We start from the raw sequence: 24,186 nt of genomic DNA on the forward strand, positions 1-24,186 counted from the left end.
TGGAAGCTGGGACATGATGGAGTCAGAATAATCTTCTGTGCCTGTACCTATGCTTCTATACCATTGAACCTGCATGAGTAAAGAATGTTGAAAGTAAGCCTAGAAGAAATCAAGGCAGTGCTGATGGCACCCTGAGTTTTCTCTGCATTTCATAAGAGTTGTAGCACTTCTCAGAACTATAGCTTTTGGAATCTAGCTTTAAAGAGAACTTGAAGAGCTGATATGCACATAATTAGAAAGCTGAGGCTAGAGCAGCATGAGATTCTAGAACCTTTTATTTATGATAAGTTTTTGTTTCTTGATCTTGTCTGTGGGAGTCTTTTGTAGGCTAATTGATTTGAATGGTTATGAGGATAGTAGATATCTTAAAAGCAGAGCAATACAAACTGGAACTTTAAACCCACAAAAAAATGATGACAATGGCTTTCATAATTAAATCTGAAGTACAGCAGAGATGATATTTTGAGCCACATTACCTTGGGAAAGGTCCCCTTTTGGGGGAGGCCAATGGAGCTTGGTTGTACTTTTCTGTTGGTTGTATATATTTGTAAATGTTGTGAATTTTGTATATTTGTACATATTCATTGCATTTCATCATAGATTGTAGATCTGCTTGTAGATACAGCTTTCATTCACTTCCAGACTGAGCTATCCTGGTTATTGTTGGTGTGGGGGAAATTTCAGCTCACACTTGCACACCTACAAACTACCTGCTACTGGAAAAATAAGAGCAGCTCATAATAATTGAAGGTAATGATTGAATTGGCTCATCCTGTTCAGTTTTAAAACAAAAGAAGAATTCATAGTTTTCCTCTTACTCATTAGTTTAAAAGCATATGTGATCTTCAGTTAATAAGGCACATCAGCGGAGCTAGTATATTTGGGATATCAGTTGTGGAGTTCTACTTTAAATATGACTCCTGTTTGTTGGGATAAGAGGATGGGCAAGTTTTCAGAAATCTCCACATTTTCTGTGTAGACATAGCCAGAGTGAACATAAGGCATGTCTTTAATGCGTTGTTCATCTGGTGGCCAGATCAGTTTGGCTCTTATTGTAGGGTCTATGCTTATTATCAGCATACAGAAAATACCGTATCTTCCTCCTGGCTGCCCTGGTTCTGGATTTGCTAGATGGGCCTCGGCTGTGTAGAGGATGAGGTAATCTATTATTTTACTTCTGTTCAGTGCAAGAGAGAGAGGTTTTCATTTAATAAGGATGGCTTCTTTATCTTCCATGAAAGTTGTCGCAATTGCATCAGGTCACATATGGTGTGGTCACAGGGCAAGGGAAAGTAGAAAGACACTCAGCAATTTCTTTTTATGATGTTGCTGAGTCCTGTCAGTTACAGAAGGCTACCCAAAGGAGCGGCAAGGTTTTGCAGAAACACAGAAGTACATACCTTTTAGAGCTAAAATCCAAAAAGTGGAAAATTACAGCTAGGTAATCTCTAGCCACTGCAATTGAGATTCTATACATTAATCTTAAATTGTGCAGAATTACTTAGAAGAGAAGAATGGCCATACTACAGCATATCAGGCACCCATTTGCACAGCATGCTGTCACCAGCTGTGAATGGGTATAGTAATGAATGTATAGATACATCTAAAGAAAGAGTAAGCATGTGCTGCTGCTGCTTTATCTATCTGTCTTTAGCTCAGGGGACTTCCTGAATTGACTGTGGCTTTGTATCTTCAGTGTCAGCTCTTCCATGTCTGATGGATTTTGATTTAATGATCTTTTACAGTTTCTCTTGAACCTGTGTAAAGTTCTTTTATCTGTTGCATTGGTCAGCAAGGAGGTCTGTGTCCCTTGTCATGAGAAATTCCTCTTCATGGTTGTGTTTGACCTGACATCTGCAGTCTTTTTTTCACAGAGTGCAAACGAAAGGTTTATGCAGTGACATGATAATGTTCCCCGTTTAATTCTTTCACCCTTGTCTAGTAACACTTAGCATCTAGATGATCAGCATTTTCCAGAACTGCCAGGCATTAAACTGCCATTTTCACAGAGCTGTTCATCATAAGGTCTTAGTTTCGAGTGCTTGACCATATTAACCTCAGACTGGGGCATGTTCTATATGTTGAGTTAGGATTGTTTCTTCCTAAGTGCATCTTTTTAGCTATGTTTTATTTAATCCATTCATTACTTTAAGATCCTTTTATAGCTGTAGTGGTTAAGTTGGAAGATAAAATTTTTAAACCATTTTCAATTTGTTTGTCCTGCAACATAAAACTAACAAAACATAACATTTTCTTCTCCACAAATTTTGTAATATGTGTGAGCTTGCACCTTTAAAATTCCAACACAGTTTTGTAAAACTCCTGAATGTTATTTTAATGAACGTGTGTAATAAATTTATGTTAGCATAAACTGTGTATTAAAACATCAGTATACAAGTAACATATGGTAACTTTCTGGCTTATCTCCATACTTCTCAGGTGGGTTTTGACCTTTAAACCTTTGGTGTTTGAACGTAAATTGTGGAGAAATCTAGTTTACTTCCAGTGGCCATTTCTGTTTGGGCAGGAATGTTTCTTTTAAAATGTTGCCACAAGAGAGAACAGTTTAAAAACATCAACATCTTCTTTATTATAATATTACAAACATTGTTTCTAAAACATGTGTTTGGAACACTTAACCTCTTTGTATGTTTTTTTTTTTATATAGAAGCATCTACAAATGCTGAGCACAAAATTGTGACACTGCTGGGTTTTGGTAACTCTGGGTTTAAATCCTGGAATTACCTGTCTGTTAGTTTTCTGAATATGGATGTAAGAGTACACTCCTCATTATAGAATAGTGCCTATTTTCAGAGGCCCTTGGCACATGTTGTAACAACCTAAAAGTCCTGGAGCAAGTGAGGGTGTTTGTATTTGTAGGAAGATCATCCAGATACTTGGAAAGATTTTCTTAATTAGCTCACCGTTTTCCAGGCTGTTGCATATTCACTTTTAGAATATCTCTGCCCAGAAACTAGTAATTACACTAAACCTTGCCCCACAGTTTGTGCCACATAGTCCACAGTCCAGATTCAGTTCTGCTGGGAACACCAGTTCTGAATCTGAGCATCTGTAGTTTAGATGTGAGTAACAGAAAGAAAGCTATGAGAAATCTGTGCATGGGCATGGCTGTCCTTTGCATATGGAGCACTATTGCAAGATACAGAATGATTTTTGCCTTTTTCTTTTTTCCAGTCCTACCAATCTGACAGATTACTTTGGTTACTTTTTCATACATTGTTAAGCTAGCTTGAAAAACAGGCAAGAACCCACTGGGTAGCTTTGAGCTGTAGTGAAATTGCATACAGGTGAATAATACTGTAAAAATTATCTTTCACATCCTAATTCCTACCCACAAACCTTTTCCTTAATATTCTGAATACTACTGCTCCTGACTAGAGCAGATTGCTACTTTCATTTCCAGAAATGGGAGAAAATGGATGTTCATCATTGAGTTTGTTCCCTGGTGTTGCCCCTAGTCTTCTCTAACACCAGCTGCCTATGTAGGGCAAGACTGCAGCAGAATCTCTGAACAAAAGGAAAAGACAAAAAGCCTTTTCTTCCTATGTGGCCTTTCTCTGAGCAAAGGTGGTTTTGTGGTGGCTGAACAGAACTTCTCTTGTTCTGCAGTGCTTCCTGTGCAACTGATGTGGTGGACTGGTCATGGCAGTTTCACATAGGAATAACTTGTTTTGTTTTTTTTTTTCTCAGCACAATAACTATTTTGTACCAGTGAAACTGCAGAAAAAAGTCTTGGGCTCCCAGGATGGGGTTGTAAAAGTATGCATTCATCATAATTAGGTACCTGATTGGATGCTGAAACTTAAGTGATGTACGTACTTATGTTAAGTACTTGTATTGGAAAGTATTTTGTTGGTCATGGTTTGTGCTGTGCTCTCTACAAATGAAATTATAGGTTGAGCTTATTCTGTAACTAGTTTACAATGCTTGCTTTGTGGGTAATTTCCTTTTTTTTTTTTTTTTTTTCTTTTTTAGATTAACAAAGCTTAAAAAACTACCCACACAAAATCCAAGCCAGTGTGGAAAATAAAAAAGCATGCAAAATGGAGCCTCAAAAATAAGTTAATTCTATCTAGACAACTTTGTTGTAGTCAAACACCCTGAGGCCAGAAATCACCAGGAACTGTTTCCAGCTGCTTATACAAGCTAGTGAACAATGCATCTCTTTGGATTGAAATCAGCAGCTAACTGTTTTGGAGCAGCCTTATGTAGTAGATTTTCATGCCTTAATCTCTCCTCCGAAGAAAATGCCATAGTGGGGAGAACTTTAACAACTTCTCTTGTTAGTGAAACTAGCCATTTAATAATGGGGAGAAACTAAGGAATTGCTCTTAGTACAAAATTGAGTTTCCACTAAATCTGATGATTAGAAAGAGAATTAGATTCTACTTAACAGTCAGGACACAGGCAACAAATAGCCTTCGGGTGTATTTGCTGTTTCTAGGTTGTTAACAAAACTGTTTTCAGGAATCTCTGCTTAAATTAGTTACATGTGAGAAACTTTTGGAAAAAGGCAGTGGTACAGTGCTGGAGAACTTCTGAAATAGTACCTACCAGACCTGGAAGTGAGGTTGGTTTCAGTTCATTCACAATGAAGGTCACTGGAGTAACCCACTGAATAGTAAAATTAATGAGTACTTACATAATTGTAGCCTCAAAGCCTGATCATTTGTACAACAAAAAATGCCAAACTTCTGCAGGATTAGCAAGAGAAAAATGCTGTCACTAGCAGTGCAAAGGAAATTCATCAGGAACTGTGTACCAGAGTAAATATTTTGAGATACTTTTCCCAGTTCTTACTTTGATTAGTACCAGTTTTTTCCCTTGCATCAACACTCCCCTTACTGATTTGGATTTAGAGTATTGTGGGGGTAGCCTTCACTTGCATACCCTGTGGAGAAGGGTATACTGTCTTTCAGTAGATGGGGTTTAAGTTAACACACCTGTCACAGCTGTTAAAGAGATGCTTGTCTGCTACTCACTTTTTATAATGCCACTATTTACTGGTGAGTACTAATAGTTAACTAGGAAACAGTTACAGTGGTTTGAATTACTGTGACATTGCTTAGTACAAGCAGGTGCAGTGTCAGTTGGGCCTGTGAGAATGTTGTCTGGACCTGTCTTCAGAATACACTTCTCTAAAGCGTGTCTACTGCAGAGACTGCTTGCTCACTGTCTGTCACGTGTGACCCACATACAAACTGTTAGCAATAAAGATTGCAAGGAGGATGCAGGTGAATTTGAACTCCCAAGTAACTATCATTCATCTGAAAACCCTGGCTTTGTGTTTTGTTAATCTCACAACTTTTTTTGAAGGGACTGTATGATTTTTAGTGGTGAATGCTGGTAATAGCTTCACCGTTCAGGAAATCCTTCATTTTAGTGAATTTTTGAATAACGCGTGCAACTAGTGACTTCTGTGGGTGGCCGTGGAAGTCTGTGTTTTTGTGACAACTTCAGTCATTGTATTCATATTGAGCTCAGTTTTTTGCTTCTGTTTCGTCGTGGTCATTAGTTTAATGCCAAACTATGTTTAGGTTCCTTCCTTTAGATACAGATCTTCTGCTCGTAATTTTAAGAGCTCTATGCAGTACACCAAAACATTTAAATTTTTATTTTTTATTTCAGACTTAAAGTAGAAGTTTCTGATAAGGAATTTTTGTTTTCATACTACATGTCTGTTACATATTTCAGTGTAGATGAAAGTATAAAAAATGAACTCAATCATAAATACAGCATGTCTGGGGTTTTGAGTGCATGTACTTCTAAACTGTCTGTTGTAGTTAATCTATTATTATATAAAATCTATTATTATATAATTATATTTTTCTTCTCTTATATAGTATTATAAAATTCTATTTGAATATTTTATCAACCTGTTGAAACGTTCACTTGCCACAAAAAGCAGTAGCAGACTTCTGTGATTGAGATATGGATACTAATACATTGCTGCTCTTGCAGATGGTGAAAGGATCTTAAGAGTGCTTTAATCCTTACCAAATCACAAGAGGGATCTGACTGCTGCTCTCAAAACTATATTTCAATGAAAACCTTGCTGCTTTATTTTTAGCAACAGAAGGAATTTCAAGAAAAATTTCATAAGATTTAAAACACCAGGTCATAAGGGGACATAAAGAGTTCGTAGTGTGTCTCTTGGGTTGCGGTATGTATTTATGCAAGTCATTTATGCCATCTTTCGTAAATCGCTAATTACTTCTGTTGTTCTCTCACTCCTTTCTGTCATGTAGCCGTCCTCAGAAGGTGTGTTTGTGTCCATTCCTGCCAATACATCCGCTCAAGGTCTCCACCTGCTTGTATATAATTCAGCATCCAGCAGAGGTGAGTAAGCTGTGGTAACTGTTGGAGTTCAGCTAGAATCCTAATGCAGTAAGTGTAGGCAAAAGGAAACAGCTATGCTGTTAACATCATATAATGATGTTTCCTTTTAAACTTGCTGATAGAAATTCCAGTTCATCTCAATTATTGTATCTTTTATTCAGTTCATCTAAATTTTTCTGACTTCTGAAATCACACCTTATTTCTGCAGCTTCCATGCACACAAGACATCTTATCTGAATAGTCCTGCTAAAATCTCAACTCTGCTTGAAAACAGTGCCTCTGACAGGAAAAATTTAACTGGCTATACAAGGGCACTTGACTTACCAGAGATAAATCCAAACAAATGGTGGGAAGCTAAGAATCATAGAGTCATAGAATCACAGAATCATAGTATCACAGAATAGTCCAGGCCAGAAGGGACCTCCAAAGGTCATTTAGGCTGACCTCTCAACAGTCAGCAGGGGCATCCTCAGCTAGACCAGGTTGCCTAGTGAAAATGTTTGTGTTATCACAGGTGATGCGTTTGACTCCAGAACAGCAGAGGCATACTTGAAAAACAAAGATAAGTTCTGTTGCTGTAACTGCTCATACTCAAGGCAGATAAGCCTTCTGGACTGTATCTGATCCTTCAGTCTGCCACTGCATTCTAGATATAGTCTTAGAGACCATTTCAAAAATATCTCATAAAAGTAAACAGACAGTGAATGTCTTCCACTGCTGCACATCATTGCCAGCTGTCATCCTCCATGCGCTTCATTATTTACTGTCTTTGGAAGTCTGCAATGCAGTGAAGTAAGCCACCACCTATGGTCAAATGATACTGTTGAGACTTGTATTCAGGCAAGATAGTAGTGAAGGAAGTCAGGAGCAACATTTTCTGTGCTCTGTTTAATGTGACAATGTCTCCACATTCTTACTATCCAGAGGCCATGCTGCCAGATAGACCTGTGCAGATATCAGGTACTTTGAAAAGGAGAGGAATCATTTAATGGAAGCAATGGATGCCAGGTGAGGAATCCCACCATCCCACTTCCATTTTGCATAATAGGTCCATGAATTACTTAGATTTTATTTTGTGAAAGAATGCAAAGAGAATTCGGCATTCCATGTAAATACTGTTTTTCTGAATGCTGTTAGTATACCATTGTTCATAAGGAGAGGGATTTAAAAATGAAGTATAGAACTCCAGTATCCCAAACTCAGCATCAGGACTAGTGCAAAGGTGAAGGAGTTATTTGCCTAGTCTAATTTCTTTTTCTTCTTTGTGTATTAGCTATATCTAAAAGTAAATAAAATTTTATTATTTTTCTCTTCATAGGCCTACTGTTAGGAGCCTTATGCCAGATCAGTGGCAGAGCTGGGTGTACACACTCACGTACACATTTGTTTTACCTTTGCTTTTTATCATCCTAGATCTCCAGCAGACTATAGGCCATTATGTACTTTTCAAAACCTGAGCTGTAGGTATGACTCGGGACAGAACCCTGAAAGCATAGCAGAGGTTTATCTGTTTAGGATAAACATTTATCTGTTCTTAAGAGACATGCTGCTGCTCCTGCAATGTAGCAGGACAAACTATTTGTTCAGTTCTGTGATATTTTATTTATAGAGAGTCAGTAAATACAGATCAGCAAAAGTAATAAATGTTTCAGGTGGCTGTGATGAAGGTCTTCACAGAACTAATTTCACAGTGGTTTGGTAGCAAGACAATGTGAAAAGTGCAGACAGCTGCACATTGATCTTTGCATAGGTAACAGCCATCTAGAGAGAGCTGTGAGCTAATGAAGGCCTTGTATGTTCACAAATCCTGAATTGTTGCTATATGGCTCATAAATCAAGAGACAGATCAAATCCCTTCTGGGTTTTCATTAATTATCCTATTGTTTTGGAGATTAATCATTGGTTTTTCATTGTCTGAATCATGAAACATTCAGGTGGAGAATACTTAAGAACTTGTTTCTTACTGGGCTTAGGGCTTTTGTAATCACCTGACCTCTTGGTTTCTTGCCTCCTACCAGATTCAGCTAGTAACCTTCCTTTGTTCCTCCTGTGATAAGTGAATAAACTGAAACTTGCCTTCAGATTTCAGTGTTGGCTTGCTGTCCTCATTAAATACAAGATAAATTCATACTCTCTTTACCTTGATGGGAAACAGAAATTGCAATTCTAAACACTTAATCAATTTGCTGTACTTCTGGTTTAGGCAAAAATGAGTGTTTCCCGCTGTGTTTAAATAAAGGACAGAAACACGTTTCTGTGTTTGAGTAGATGGTTTCTTTCATCTGGCAGTATTTCCCCCTTTCTCCACTTTCTGAAGCTCTGCTCCAACACAGCTTTTTTTTAATGCTCTTTGAGATCTGAAGAGCTCTTGCTCTCCACTGAGATCACCTTCTTCACTTGTGGCACAAAGCTGCAAGCAAATATCTGGTCAACAGGGCCAGGATGGCACAAGAGGGAGTTCCTGTGCTAGTAATAGCTCCATTGTCCTGGTTATGGTGAAGTGACAGCAGAGTGAAGGTGTTTGTATTTCACACTGTCTGTTCTGATACATACCCAGCGCTTCTATTTGTAGCACTTTGTTGTGGAGATCAAGCCCTCCCCTCATTTTCCGATATAGAGATGTTAGGTCCCCAGCCTATGACTTTCATGCTCATGCTGTTTTGTATTTTTCCCCTTATTGCTGATTATTTTGTGAAGCTTTGTTGTTTTTTTTTTTTATACTCATAGCCTAGTTCAGATCTGTGTTGACGATCATAAGTTATTAAAGACTAGTTCAGTATTACCAACCAAAACAGTACCAGTCTGTAGTCAAAAGAACTTGAAAGCAAGTGTACACATTTACAATTCATAGAAGCCCACCTCAGTTGTATTCAAAAGTAACTTTTCTTTTTTACAGGAAAGCCGAGTGTTGAGGACGGTACCTTTGCTGGCAGCCTGTCTCCCTCCAGACAAGTGTAAAATTTTGGTCGGTCGACGTTTTAGTGAAGATAGGTGAGCAGGATTGCCTGTTGTCCTCTATAAATGTTGGAGATCTTTTTTTTTTCTTCAGTGTCCTTCTTAAGAGCGTTCTTAATTTTTATTGAAAGTGCACACAATCACTTTTAATATAAGCTTTTGATTTCTAGCAAAGATGAATTATATATTGTAGTCAGAAAACCTTAATATGTCTTCCTCTAGGTTGTAGCTTTTAGTGCCTCAGTTTTGTATGCTTGGAAAGTTCACATGATTACTCTGCGACTTTTAGCCATTACTCTGCAACTTTTAGCCTTTTTGCAATTCTGTTCTTTTCTGGTACTAGCTTTGTCTTGTTATCTCTGATTCTTTTCATATTTGTGTAACAAAGAATTTAGTGTTACTGAAGTGTAATTAGTTTTAACTTGAGTGGGGAGATTGTACCTGAGAAGCAAGTCTGGTGGTGAAAAACTCATAAAGTATGTGTTTTTTCAAATCCTTTCCCCTTTCTCTTAATGTTAATTCTGGGAATGCATAGCTTTCAGATTTATTTTTTCTTTTTTTTTTTTTTCTCCCACATAATGTCTTTAATTTTCATTAGATGAAGTTAAGTCTGAGAAACCAATTCTTGGTAGAAATGCCAATGAAATGTTATTACGTACGTTTTCAATAAAAGCAAATAAAAATAATGAATAGTGATGAAGGAAATGAATTCTAAAATTAGTTTAGTCTTTGGAGAAAACGTTTTGTAGAGTTCAGTGAGGAAAAATGTCAGAAGGTGATTCAGAATGGTACTCCCACACCTTTGTTCTGCCAGTAAAGTAAGTAGAGCACATTAGAAATACATTGCTTTGCTATTAGTCTTCTGTGATAATAACTATAATAATTATCTAAGAACTTCCAGGCTACAGGGAAATAATTGTACTGTCTTCCCATTAAACCTGACAATGGTACTACTTTTCATATTGATGTGCACAGGGTGGAACACTATCAGTACAGTCTGTTTCTAGTATAAATCTCCTTAGACTTTTTTTTAGAAGTGATGACTACAGTATAAAAGCTGATTTCAAGTTTGAATCCAGATATATTTCTGTACCTTAGAGGGTCCTCTTCAGGTGAATATCAGTTTCAGAACATGTCAGCCTCAAGATAGTTTAAATAAATTCTTAATTACCTAGTTCCTGAGGTAGATTTTTTTGTTGTTGTTGTTTTTTGTTTGGTTGGTTGGTTGGGTTTTTTTTCCCATAAAACATACTGGAAGTGGTGAAAGAAAAGGAAGGTTTCCATTACAGGTTAATATGAATTCTGTGGATACAGTGCAAAAAGTACATAAGTAGCAGTCATGTCTCCACTCAAAGTATCTGCAGCTTTGTCCTGTGGATGTGAGACTGCAGAAATGGGGAGGGCTCAGTCATTCTCACTTTCTTATGAGGAGGGATGATGGGAGGGGGAGAAAATGTAGTTTACAGCTGTGCAACATGATGTTTTTATGCTAGGGTTGGTTGTTCTGGTTTTTTGTTTGTTTGTTTAAATTTTTTTGTTTATTTTCAGGGGAGGTGGGTTACTTTTATAGATACATTCTGCCAATGTTTTAATCCCTATTCCTTATTTGTCACAGCACTTGGTACTTGAATAGCTGGTTAGAAGGACCATGTAACTGTTATTTTGGACTTCGGCATGCTTTCAGGCATGTGCAGATGCATGAAGAGAGCTCTCATTAATCACCTGGAATGACTTAAGTTTCTTCTTTGTTGTGGAATATTCTGGGAACAGCATCTGCAGACAGGGATAGAAACACCCCAGTGTTCATTGTGAGTAGAGAGTGCTGTACTTGTCCCTGCCTTCCTCTTAGGGTAAAAATTTCTGTTAACGGAACTTCTAAAACCTTGTGAATTGCAGTGGTTCATCTTATGTTTTATGGCATATTAAAAAAGGACTTCATTTGTTCGTTGTTTTTTTTTTCTGGTTTTCTTAAAAGACACAGTATCTGTAAACAATTTCGTAGCTGCTCCACAAGTGACTTGGCCTATGTCAGGGGATGACTTCTGTCTTTGTTACTTTGAAGAAATAAATGATGAAAGAGGGCTCATTGATGCATTTTAGAAGTATTGTTATTTTGAAGCACATAAGGCCATATCTTTGCCTTTTTTTTTTTTTTAAGTTATGTGACATTATTTACATCCTTTGCATCTTCCTCCAGAAGTGCATGGGTGGAAAGGGAATAGAAACAGCGTAAATCCATTCTTGCATGGATGTTGCTTGTGAACAGTGCCTTCAGGAGTGATGCAGTGCATGCATGCTTTTGCTGCATAAAGCTGGAACGCTGCCATGTGACAGACCTGGGAAGGTGATGTCCTTGATGGTTGCCCACACATTTGTAAAATATCAGAATAGAATGGGATTTGGCATATTTGTATTATCACAGGATCCAACAGCTCCTGGAAACATTTTTGAAAAGTTAAACCACTTCCAGGTAGCATGAATAATTGTCCTTATGGATTTGAGTGAAAATTTAGCCACCCATAGCACTTTATCCTTTTTTTTAAGTCTCCATCACAACAGCTCCTGCAGTGATATACCCACCGGCAAACTGACAGTTGTTAATCTGTGGCTGTCAGAAGAGGTCTGCTTTCAGGTGAGAGTCAACACACCATCTGAGATGGGTAGCCTCTTTCAGTCTCCAGAGCTGCTCTGTGGAAGTGGAAGGCAAGTGAATACCCAAGTGTATGTAGGTTGTTTTTCCTCATACAGTGCTACAGAATTGCATTTTTCCTGTGCTTCATCATTGGCATGCAAAACTAACGACGAGCACAGAGCAATTTCTTAAGGAACTCCACAGAGAATTGTGTTCTACAGAGTTAACTGGGTTGATTTGGAAAGCCTAACATTCAGGACTCTGATGGTCATCACAGTAAGACTGAAAATCAGAACTTGTATTGATTTATTTTTAACTTGTGTTTGGGTGAAGGAGTAAACATAAAGCAACTTATGTTTTTGTTGGTATTTCCTCTACCCAGTTCCACATTCCTGGGTCACCTTTTCTTGTAGTGGAAAACTGATGCACAAATTTTATTCATCTGGTGACATTCATGAATTTAAAGACCAGTAGGTTTGCTCTTCACTGGAAATATTAGGGGAAAAGCAATTATAGTCTCATATTCATGAAGAACATACAGCTTAGGGGATTCATATTTGTTTTAGGCTACTAGTAAACTTTTTGCAGGCAATTGGTTTTGAATAATAATCCTGTTTGTTCTGCTGCAGAGGAATTTCTATATATATTGAGCAGAGATAGCAACTGTATCTTGTATAACATGTCAAAAATTCAAAGTATTTTAATTTCATATTATATTAACAACTTTGTCATGATTGTTTTTAAGTTTCATTTTAGAGTTTGTGACAGTTTGTGAGGGGTGGTTTTGCTTTTATTTTTTTTTTCTGAAGAGGTGATCTTATTTTCAAACCTTCCCTCTTTGCAAGTATTTGCACTTCAGTAGTTTGCTAATTTTGTGCACCATGGTAAAACTGTATACTCCAGTGAATGATTCCTAACAGGACCTTAGATGCAAATATCTCTGTATCCAGCACCCTGATATTTAGGATGGTGAGGAAGCAATTTCGAGTTTATTTGCATTGCCCTCTGAAATCAAGCTACACAAATCTCCAGTACATTGTGTGCTGTATAATTGCCAGCTCTGCTTCAGTTCAGTAGTCTAGATCAGAAATTAATTGGGGCACATGGGAAAATTTGTAACTTCAACCAATTATGAAGTAATAAAATGTAACTTATTTCTATTAATTTTATAAAGCTCTTTGTGGTGGTTACATATAGCTTCTGTGGCAGTTTTCTAGAGCTTGTTCACAAATAAAAATATTCTTAGTGTATCAAATATCAACTAATCAATTTTTTACCGTTTGCCAAATAATCTAAAACTATTTACAAGATACAATTCTTTATTCAGTTAAGTTCCTTGAAGTTTTTGCCATATTCTTCAATGTTTATTACTCTGAATTTGTGCCTTTCTACTCCTTGTCACAATCAGCAGTAAGTAGACGCAGCCAGAGATCAGCCTGGTCACAGTTTTCATTGGTTCTGTGTATGAAAGCAATTAATGTTAACTAAGTGGACATGTGCTTATTTACATCTGAAACTACATTATATTTCAGATTCCTCACTATAATTTGGATAACATTTTATCTGGCTATTTTTAATTTTTTTTTTCAAATATTGCAGTCTTCAGCTTTGCAGTCAGTCTACAGCAGTTCCTCTCTGAATGTCCTTCTTGCACTTCTCCCCTGCTTCAACAGGGATCATTTCCACTGGCTGCAGTTCTCTTCAGGGTGTATCTGCAGGGAGCAATACCTCTCTATTGAAACCTTGCCATGTGAACCCAGCACCGCATATGATCCTTCTGCTTATGTTTCTGTTCTTAAAAGTTACGCTTCACAGTAGCAGGAGAGGAAGATTTTGTATTAAGAGCTTTTTGTTTTCGATGAGTCCTTTTGCTTAATGAAGGGAAAGAACTGTTCAAGTTAATGTGGTGACAAGTGACCACAGTTCAGCAGCTGTGTCAGAATAATGTAGTTGTCTGGGTTTGCTTTTGTAGAGAAATGGTAATGGATATTCTTTAAAGGGATGTGGCATTTCTAGATAGATTAATTACTGATGCTATTTCTAATATGTGCTTAATTTCCTGGTCTTCTGTTTCTAATTTGTTTGGATATTTTGCTATTTAGAAGTTTTCTTCTGAAGTCTTTTCTCTGTAGAATTCTCCACTTTGTCTTCTTGTTATAACTTGAGCTAGAATTAAGGTATGGTGTAACTTTTTCCTGCTCTTCTGGCACTGTAGCTTTTGAAATTCCTTTCTCTCCCCACCCCCTGCCTCAGCATAGGTTACATCTGGAGAACTTTTTCTCTACTAGAATGCAAGATAATTTTTGCCTCTGCTGGTGACACCTCAAGAATTCATCTGTTTCCTTTCTTCTAGTTTAATGTTGTCCCCCTTCTCTCCTAAAAAAGCTCTTTGAATAGCTGGCTTTTAGAATGAATGTGACTAATATCCTAAATGACAGCAAACAAGTTATAAGTAATGCAATACAGTATATATGTAATATATGTAATACAAAAACATTGGTGGCTGGCTATCTCTTATGGTTCAGTGCTTAACCTAAGGGACTATTTCTGATTGTGGACAGCATAAAAGGTTTTTTCCTTTATTAATTTTGTTACTATACAGGAATTATGTGGATTGGTATTCCTACAGTCTTCCAAGTGTGCAAGTATTGAGATAGATACAGCCCCATGCTTATGACTAAGGTGAAATAGTAAAAAGGCTGACAAAAATTAAAACTCCCCAATTAACCTGACAGCTTTCCAAAGACAGTAAGTTAACATCTGTTCTATGATACTTACACTGTTTGCTACTTGATGACAGTGTTGTATTTTTAAAATTTGAACACTTGCCTTTTGCACTGACAAAGTTTAATAGATCCCTGTTGACTTAAAACTGCTTAAGAGAGTTTGAGAGAAAGTGAATATAGATGTGTAATAAAAATGTTTATGATACAAAAACTGGAATATAACGAGAGGAGGTAGTGTTTAAATTACACATTCCAAGAGCACGCATCCCAGAAGTAACAGAATGCTACTTGTTCTTAGTACCATCATGAGAAGGTATAAATCTGCTATGGCAAAATGGTTGGATACAATTCAGGCACAAATGAAAGATCCAAACAGTCCTTCTTAGCAGAGTTTATTGTCAGACTAACTGGACTATACAGGCCTTCAGTGCCTGCTGCATACCAAAATTAAGGCTGAACAGTGGTTTATAGGAGAAGCAAACACTGCAAATGTTTCTCTTAGAGAGGTCAAGACCATAGCTGCCACTAGAAATACATCTCTTAAATCCCATCATCTTTTTGAGCTTTATACTAGCTGTCTATCATGGGAAGACGGTTAACAGAGAAGATGATTTATATTGAGGTATTTATGGAAAGGGATTATCTTTATATTAATCTTATTTTTAATTGTTGCCATTATATGTTTTCTAGACTGAAGTGGAACACTGTGACTATAAATGATAGAGATTTATTTTTTACTTGAAAATTCCTACATTTGCTGAAGTCCACAAGCTGCTAATGAAGACTCAAAACTAGTAATGTGTAGAAATACAGTAGATGTAGCACCAGGAATGAATACTCATAGGAAAATCATGTGTCTTTTAGCGTGTAGAAACATCAACATGTCCATATAGAGGACGCTGGCATTTCATGTTCTTTACATTATATATAGTGTGTATATATACATATTCAATTCATTTTTTATATATATACATACACACACACTCTACACTCATATTCATTACCTTACATGGTTTATATATATATATATATATATGTGTGTGTGTGTGTGTATCTTAGCATAATTGGAGAAGTAAGGATAGAAAAATTCTATAGCTGCTGCTGTTACTCCACTATGATAGTGAGATCAGGTGCACGTAGGCAGGGTATTAATACCATGTATAGGAGAGTCTGCAGAATTCTCAGTGGATCTGTCTGACTGTGAACTTAACTTACTACCATTAGAAAGCTTATGAGCTTTCGTCCTTGTTTAGCTTGAACCTTTATTGCTCACTTGTACTTGTCATTTCTTGTCCTCTGTGAACATCGAGAATAGGTTATTTCTGTCCTCCTGTGGTTTTGGAGACTATTAACTGTGTTTCCCTTTGGCTTTCTTGTCTCTTAAACTTACAAACTCAGTTTATTCAGTTTTTCTGTGAAGACCTTTATCTGTCTTGCTGTTCTTGTCAGTAGACCTTCTCCAGCTAGTTGGCACCTATATGTTTCTATATTTCTGAGTTTGCCTTTTCATTTCACTTTATTTTTTTATGTAAGAAGTGGGACTGTGTTTTAACTGCAGCACAGAGTTCTAGCTTAGACTAGAGCTATAATCTAGTCTAAGAGCTGACTTTTTTGTTGGTGCTGGTTGCGTCACCCACATTATTCCATTTAAAAGGTCAGCTGTGAAATTCAATTATTGAGGTTTTACTCATTCCTAATTTTATTTATTACTAATTTTTCCTTTGGATTGCAGACCAGTATGGCCACTCATGGTTGTTGGGGTTTTTTTGCCTCTGGTTTTAATAATTCTGCCTATTTTTTACCTAGTTCTTACAGTACTCGCTTAGGCGTGCTATACTTGTTTAATCATCCTTAGTATTTTAGTGAGTCTCTGTTGCATCTATATTCCTGTTTGCTTATGCTTCTTATATTTCATACTGTTCATGACACCAGCAAAGTGTTCAGGATTTGGCAAAAGTTCTTGTTGCATTTCTTTCTCATCTTTTGCATTTTGTCCCCTTTATTTGTTGTGCATTTTTCTGTAGAAAAATAGTAACTTCTATTTTTTTTTTGTCATCTTTTCATACTTATTATTGCCCACTTTTTCTGTGAACAACTTTTGGTTTTAAAATTCTGCTGTCTTTGTTTGGAAAGCTTGTTGAAGCATCTCTGTGAGTTTTTAGCAATGTAGAAATGGTTAGAAAAGACAACTCCAAGCCATCTGATTCTTTGTGTGCCTCCACTTTATTCTTTTCTTCTGTAGTTTTCCCTTGGAGAGCCACAGAGAAAAGAACAGATCTTGCTCTGCCTTGCAAGCTTCAAAGATAGTAACACCATTTTTTACCTGAGTGTATTTTTCAAGCACCTTCTTTTTCTAGTAACATCTGACACAAATGTAAAGCTCTTTTATTTCCCACCAAGTATCACTTCTATCACTTAAATCCCATCTTTATATTGCTTAATCCTCATTTTACAGTAATTCACAAACCTGAATCAGGCATTACAGGCAAACAATCCATGTTCATTTCCAAAAGGAAGAATGAAGCCTTACCCGCCATCAGTACCAATTAGGAATTCAGTGAAATGATTGCCTTGGCTAGGGTGGAAAGACAGATTTTGTCCTTGTTAGGTATGTATGAGTGAATTGTGTATATTCATAACTTCATTAGAGATTAAAACATTCTTTTGAGATTTTTACTTAAGGATGTAGATTCATGGCTTGGAAGTCCTAATCATAACAGATCTAAGGAAGATTTGGGTAACTGCTGTCAGTATTGCAAGAATTCATGTGATGTGAAATAGATGAAGGATTTGCTTAATTGATTATCTTCCTGGCTGTTAAATTAACGTATAACATTTTTGTATTGGAAATTCTTTAACTAGTCCGCTTTATGAATGAGACAAATTGTTTGTGAAGTACCATGCAAAACAAAGTAATTCTAAAGCCTACCAAATCTGATAATACACTGCAGTGTACCATACTTAGATTTAGAAATAGGTTCTCATCAGTTGGGGTTTACACTTTTCTTTTGCAATGTCTTTGAGAAAGGCTGAAGAGGAACAGACTAGAAGAAATTTAATTATTTTTTTTAACAGTGTTACCTTTCTTTTTTACCTGACTGACGCGTAGTTGTGAATTCTTTAAAAGTCAACCTCTGATCTGCCTCCTCCTGAAATGTGGTGCTGCAGACTCTGCCACAAGCATGCCTTTTTTAACTGAAGTGAAAGGTAAAATTAAGGTCCGTGTTAATTCGGTGAAGTTAGTCATGCCTCACTCTAAGAAAGGTTTCTGTTGAACTGCTGTGTAAAGTTCCACACCATAGTCCTAGATCTTTAAGTAGGTTCCAACACTGACTAGCAGCTACACTGCTCTTCACCCTCTTCTTCCCTTCCCAGTTTAGCCTCTTGGGCTTACTGCTATTCCCCTTTACCATACCTTGTCTTTGATATATCTGCTGCTACTGGGCTGCAGTTATGTTCAACCATTTGCAGATGAGGTGGAGATTTCACAGATGGCAGGAAATGCCAGTGTTTTGAGCACTTGTGAGAAAAGGCACAATTAAATTTCATGGAATTGTTCTTGAATTCAGGTTGTCATACACTAGTAGGCAAACTCATTTGTGGAGACATGTCATCAGCAGAGCTTTGTTGTGTGGCACGTGGTTCAGCTATCTTGTCTACTGCAGCTGCTGCCCTCAGCACAAACATATCCCCTCACTCTGCATCACTGCTGACACATGACGTGTCTTGGTGACAGGCATGGTATTCTGCCATGTTCAAAGTCAAAACTTCTAAACTTCTGTGAAACTGTGTACTACTGTGTTACAAGATGGCAAGAAAAGCAGGATGATCATGCTTCTGATGGTGGGCAGCTGCTGCATGAAATTCTACTATAGTCATAATCAACTGTTCCTTCAGTAGCTTGGGCTAGTTTGTTCTGGTGTGACTGCTGGTATTTGTGTTTTTAGCTTGCCTGTGTGCTTACACTTACTTGGCCTTCTGCTGCTAATTTACATCTCTGTTTCTGCTGGGTCTCCTTTTTTTCCGCATGGACGAGTCTAGCTGAACTACAGGATTGTGTTCCTGCATTTACATATAAGCAGTCTGAATTTTAAACGAAAAATCAAAATACACCCCAAGGCACAAAGAGCTGGCAGAAGAGTGGCTACAAGCCTGGTGAGACTTACCAAGTTCCTCTCTCAGCTTTTAGCAATTTAAAGGACTTGGAACCAGAGATACGTCTTGCTAAGGTGTTGCTCACTTGCCTTCCAGTGCAGTGATCTAGCCTGAAATTTCTGTTTGGTCATTCTAAACAGGGCAGTTGGACTGGCAGCTGGCGTGATACTGAGATTTTGACTCTACCTTTGTTTTTGTAGGGGAAATTTAGGCAGGGATCAAAAGCAAAAATATGTTTTCCTGGTTAGCACAGGTCTGATTATGAAGCTTTTGTTTTGGCTCTGAGTAGAGTTTCAGAACTGGCATATATCCTTCAGTATTTCATGAGTTGTTCTTAATACAAATATCAGCTTTAATGAAATTGTCTCCTGTATTTTTAATAAGCTATACTATTTGTCTCAAGTCACTCTTGTACTTAAACAATGGAATAAATTACTGGATTAACAAAATCAATATTAACACTATTTGAATGTGTTTTTATAGTAGGATTATAGGTATTTGGTTTTAGAGGTAAAGCTCTGTGAAGATGAAATCTAATTCCTAGTCTTTTTCTTATTTGCTGTAGTAACCTTCAACATGAGAGTGAAAGCTAATATGGAAAAAACAGTTGTACCATTGAGTTTGTGGGTCAGGTTTTCTAAAGAGCTCATCAGACAACAGCTCTTTTCAACATTACAGTGAAGTGGCTGCTTTTCTGCAATTGTTTCCTGTAAGTTTCTTTTAAAAACATTTGATTCTTGTAGAGAAAATCCTACCTTATTACAGTATTTCAGAAGCAGTGTGTGATTAAATTATACCCTTTACCTAAAGCAAGAACAGCAGAAGCATATTCTTGCTAAATGACTGTCAAAAATCATACTACTTGTACAAACTTGCCTTTTGAATGCCATATCAATTTGTACACTTAACAGATTCATTTTTATTTACCAGGTACAAATTCAGTCTTTTGCTGAGACTTTTTATTTCTTTCACATATCTGATTAAGTGCAGCTGAAGGATGCACATAAAAATGGTTTTGGGAGACAAATTCCTAATGGTGGTAGTGTGTGAGTGGAGAAAGTCCAATTGCATAATGTGTCAGCAATAAACTAACAAGAAACAAAGCCTTGTACTGCAGGAAATAGGAAATCTGTAATGACATTGACAGGATGTACCTGTCTGGAAATGCAGTCCAAAATTGTTTTGCACTTGTTTGCTACAGACTATATCCCTCTCTAAGCAAATCAATAGCTGTTTACTTTTATCTCATTCCTCCTGTTGTGTTCTAAGGAAGGAAGAACAAGTGTATTTTATGGTTGCAAGACATTTTAATAAAGCTCCTCATGTGTACTGTGACTGTCAGTGTGAACCATAACCTAGAATGGTTGTGCAGTGTGTATTTCTGAGAACTTGTATTTATGAAAGAGAAGAGTACCTAATAGCTCCGTGTACTCAGTGTCACTCTGGGATAAGGCAAAGTCTTTGAAGATAGCAGCAATTCCTGCTAGTTTGTAAAGTGTTAAGAGTTATTATGACAGTGCATGCATAACCAGCCCTCAAATCCTAAGTCAGATTCGTGGGACAAATTTATAAAATCTTTGAACGCCCCCCTTGCCTTTGCTTCTGCATATAAACTGTTGTAAACTAACATGACTAGTTCTTGGATGACTGGACATTGAAAACCATGGTTTTCAACTGAATCATGTTTTGAAAACTAAGACTTCAGTTTAGTTTATAGCATGAACTTGTGGTGTTTCAAAATCATTATGGTTTTAGATTAGTTTTAATAATTCATTGCTTTATATTTTTTTAATCATCTAAGAGACTTTAACAATTTTATAACTCTGCTATTGCAGATAACCCATCTCTTCATGGAGATGGGTTCTCAGGTCAAACATCTGAAAACAATGACTGATTTTCTAGATTTAAACCTTAAGTGCTAGGTAGCCAATAAAGAGAAATCTCCTTACTTTTGACCTTGTGTAGCATGAGTCTTGATTAAACTAAAGTGATACCACAATACTGTAATACAAGTCAGGTTTACAAAAATAGGGGGCAGAGCAGCTTCCATCTACTTCTGTTTACCACAGCTTTATCTTATGAATTTCTTGTCTATGTTTACACTTTTTTTACTGTTCATTTTGGAGGGAAAAATCATGACTATTTTAGTAAATAAAATTGACTGTAATGAACCACAGTGTTTAATCAGTCTGCATTGTTTGCTTTTAGGGGCAGGGGTGTTCAGATACTGGAATGCTAGTTCTGGATGGTGCACTGAATTCAGTTCCTCTTTCATTTCAGATATTTCCCATACCTTCCTTTATGAGTCTTAAGCTCAGGATCTTAATGTTTTAGGCACTGCTGTTCTGCCTGAACCTAATGCTGGTAAATTGTGTTTTCACATACAATCTCAGAGAGGTATAATGGAGTCCACAGATTTGAAGTAAATCTGATACGTGTCAGCTCAAAGCCCACTATTAACCATTTTTTTCTTCCCTAATTTTTTTTTCTTAAGGAAGGAGATTCTTGCATAAGTTTTGGAGGAGTGGTGAAAGCACCCAACTCCTGGGGCTTAAAAGCTGTGAGGCTGCAGTGGCATTAGGAGTTACTCTGTGTGAACTTACATATCTATGTGCTGCTTGTATCTCTGTCAGTGCTCTTCCACTGAGTGGTTCTTAATAGGTATCATGGAGAGCCCACTTTGTGTGCTAGCTATTGTTAACCTCATTCCGATATACATTATTTTCTCTAATAGACTGTACTGGCTTCCCTTTCCGCTTCAGAGCACAAATAATTCTGTGCTATTTCAGCTACATGTTACTCTTGTCCTCCTACCAGTTACTCTGTATAACTTCTGAGGTACTACACAGAAATAATTGCTTGTTCTTTATGACATGCTCCATACTGTCAGGCTTTGCTTTGTATTTATTCCTGCTTCCTGGTTGAGGCAGTTCTTCAGACTTACATGATGATACTGCTGAAACTGCTTCAAGACAAGTAATGCAGTCTTTGTAACAAGCCCAGCTTTTTATCAGGTTCTCCCTTATTAGCCTAATTAACTAGCAATTCATTTTTTGAGGCTTCCAATACTACTGCTTAATGCTTTTCATAAATATTTGTAAAATAACTTTCAGGCAGTGACTCCAGAAACATCAGGAATTTCTGTGTACGTGAAGTGAACACTTACTAGTCAGTAGTCCTTTTATTCCTCTGCTATCATTGCAGATGTGGAAGTCAAGAGGAAAGAAGAAGGGAATGTACAAGTTTGGGGACTGTAACTCTAGTAGCGGTAACTTACAAAAAACATACACTGAGATGGTAAGATTTTCAGAAATGCCGTATAGATGTGGACTATAAATTGTTCTTTATGTATACAAGGTTCAGAATGGTACAATCACAGTATTGTTGTACCAAGTGCTAGAACAAATTTTGCTATTTAAGGGTGTTAAATTTTGATGAACAATTTAGAACATCTTTGCTTCAAATAGACATTAGAGACTTAACGATTAAAACATTCGAAAATATTCTTGATACCAAGATTTCATGAATTACTCTCGTGGGTGAGTTTTTTCCTCTGCCTTTCAGGAGCTGAGGGTTAGGCAAGAATTTTTACGGTGTTGGTAGCTGAGTGAATGACTTTCATGGAAATTTAAGTAAAATTTGGAGATGAGTGGGAGTTAGTAACTTGGAACATCTGGAAGAATGCATTTGTCATGAAAACTGTTAATAATTATTGACATTTGGTGTATCTGTTCCTTGAAGGTATCCCGAATTAGCAACTGTGTGCAGAAACCCCAGTACACTAATTTTGTATCCTGGAGCTGAAGCAAGTAACTTGGAAGAAGTTACTGTGATATCTTCTAGTCCATCTTTTATCATCATCATCGATGGAACATGGAGTCAGGCTAAAGATATATTTTACAAAAATTCTCTCTTCCGGCTTCCCAAGCAGGTGAGTTATAATAGGTAAAATGTAAGTGTTAAGTGGATCTAACAGCTGCTGGCTTTCTGGCAATCCAGAGGGAGTATTTTTTTGAGAATAATAATCATTGAAACATTTTTTTCTTTCTCAGCTCTAACCAGCTGCCAAGTTAAGGAAAACATGAAAAACTGAGCAATTAAATAAGACAACCTCAAGGATTGTGAGAAAGAGTAACGTAATTATTGGGTATTTTCACTTTGTCACTTGAAATGTTTTATTTTGGTTGGTTTTGAGTTAATGCATCTAACTTCACAGTGAGTGATTGTTTTGCAAAATGTAGAAGTGGTGTAGAAAATTTTTGCTTGTTGTGTAACATATGCACAACATATGCAATAAAAAGTAAGCATTCCCCCCTCCCCGCATGAGTATTTTCCATTGCAGTAATCAGAAAGCTGAAAGCAGAATTTTTTAACCTCTTAACAAAAGAATTACACTGTTTCCTTTTGATAGATATTACTTAGAATTTAAGTAGAGCAGATACTGGTGAAGTGTGATTTTGAGGTTTTGTTAGCTTTTTTTGTTTGTCTCCTTGGGGTTTTTGTTTTGTTTTGTCACATAAACACAACAGGAGTAATTTCTTTATGTGCTACAATGGTGCGTCTGAGTTGAATGCTCCACTCATAGATTTTCTAGACACAACACAGAAGTTTTGTACCTACACTTGGTCTTTTGTAACCAATTTATTAATCCAGAAGATGGAAGATGTTACTGGCTGGATTTTTTCTAAGTCTTTGAAAGGAAACTTTGTGGATTTGTAATTTTGTTACATGCTTGTCAATGGAGCATGGAGAAAACTGGTGCAACACTGATCTTTTGTCTGTGTCTGGAATTGTCTGTAATACCCTAAGACTGAATTTGTTTGGAAGTCAAATTGCTTCTGCAGTTTAGTGCTGCCATTGCTTTAGGTTTCTTTTTGTGTTGGTTTGAACAACTAGATTCTTCATTCTGCTCCTGACCAGCTGCCCTGCAGTCACACTGATAGGGAGCTGGGGTGTGACAGAGCACACAGCTCCTGGGAGGGTGAAGGGCCCCTGGCCCTTTTAAAAGAAGAGGTGTGTGCTGCTCCTTCAAAACAAGAGCTGCTGTAAGTTATACAAGTAATTAGCTGTAGGGGATGAAATCTGTTTTATATCAAACCTAGGAGCTGGTTTTAGGTTCTTACCATAGTATAGCAATGGAGTTACACTGCCATAAGTGAAATGTAAGAGTAGATTCTAGCTTGGAGTCTGATGATTTTGAACCTCAGAGGAAGATGATGATGCAGATGGCACTTACGTCTAGGATCTTGACTTGCTTTTAAGTGAGAAACTCTTTCTATTCATAATCTCTCTAGCTGGTCCTTACCATATTTGCTAGAAAAAGTAAAACATCACAAATACTTCAAACAGGCTCTTCTC

The 24,186-nt window shown here is 37.1% G+C and overlaps 1 protein-coding gene across 1 annotated transcript in view; it reads left to right on the forward strand.

The window, feature by feature from the left end:
- DTWD2 (DTW domain containing 2) overlaps positions 1-24,186 on the forward strand; it is an 84,311-nt gene that overhangs the window by 29,003 nt on the left and 31,122 nt on the right. The window contains exons 4-6 of the mRNA XM_054397623.1: positions 6,270-6,360; positions 9,257-9,351; positions 22,570-22,759. Of these exons, the coding sequence (XP_054253598.1) occupies positions 6,270-6,360; positions 9,257-9,351; positions 22,570-22,759 (376 nt within the window). The remainder of the gene's footprint in view (positions 1-6,269; positions 6,361-9,256; positions 9,352-22,569; positions 22,760-24,186) is intronic.

The sequence above is a fragment of the Indicator indicator genome, chromosome Z, assembly GCF_027791375.1.
Source record: "Indicator indicator isolate 239-I01 chromosome Z, UM_Iind_1.1, whole genome shotgun sequence".
In the NCBI taxonomy this organism is placed as follows: Eukaryota; Metazoa; Chordata; class Aves; order Piciformes; family Indicatoridae; genus Indicator; species Indicator indicator.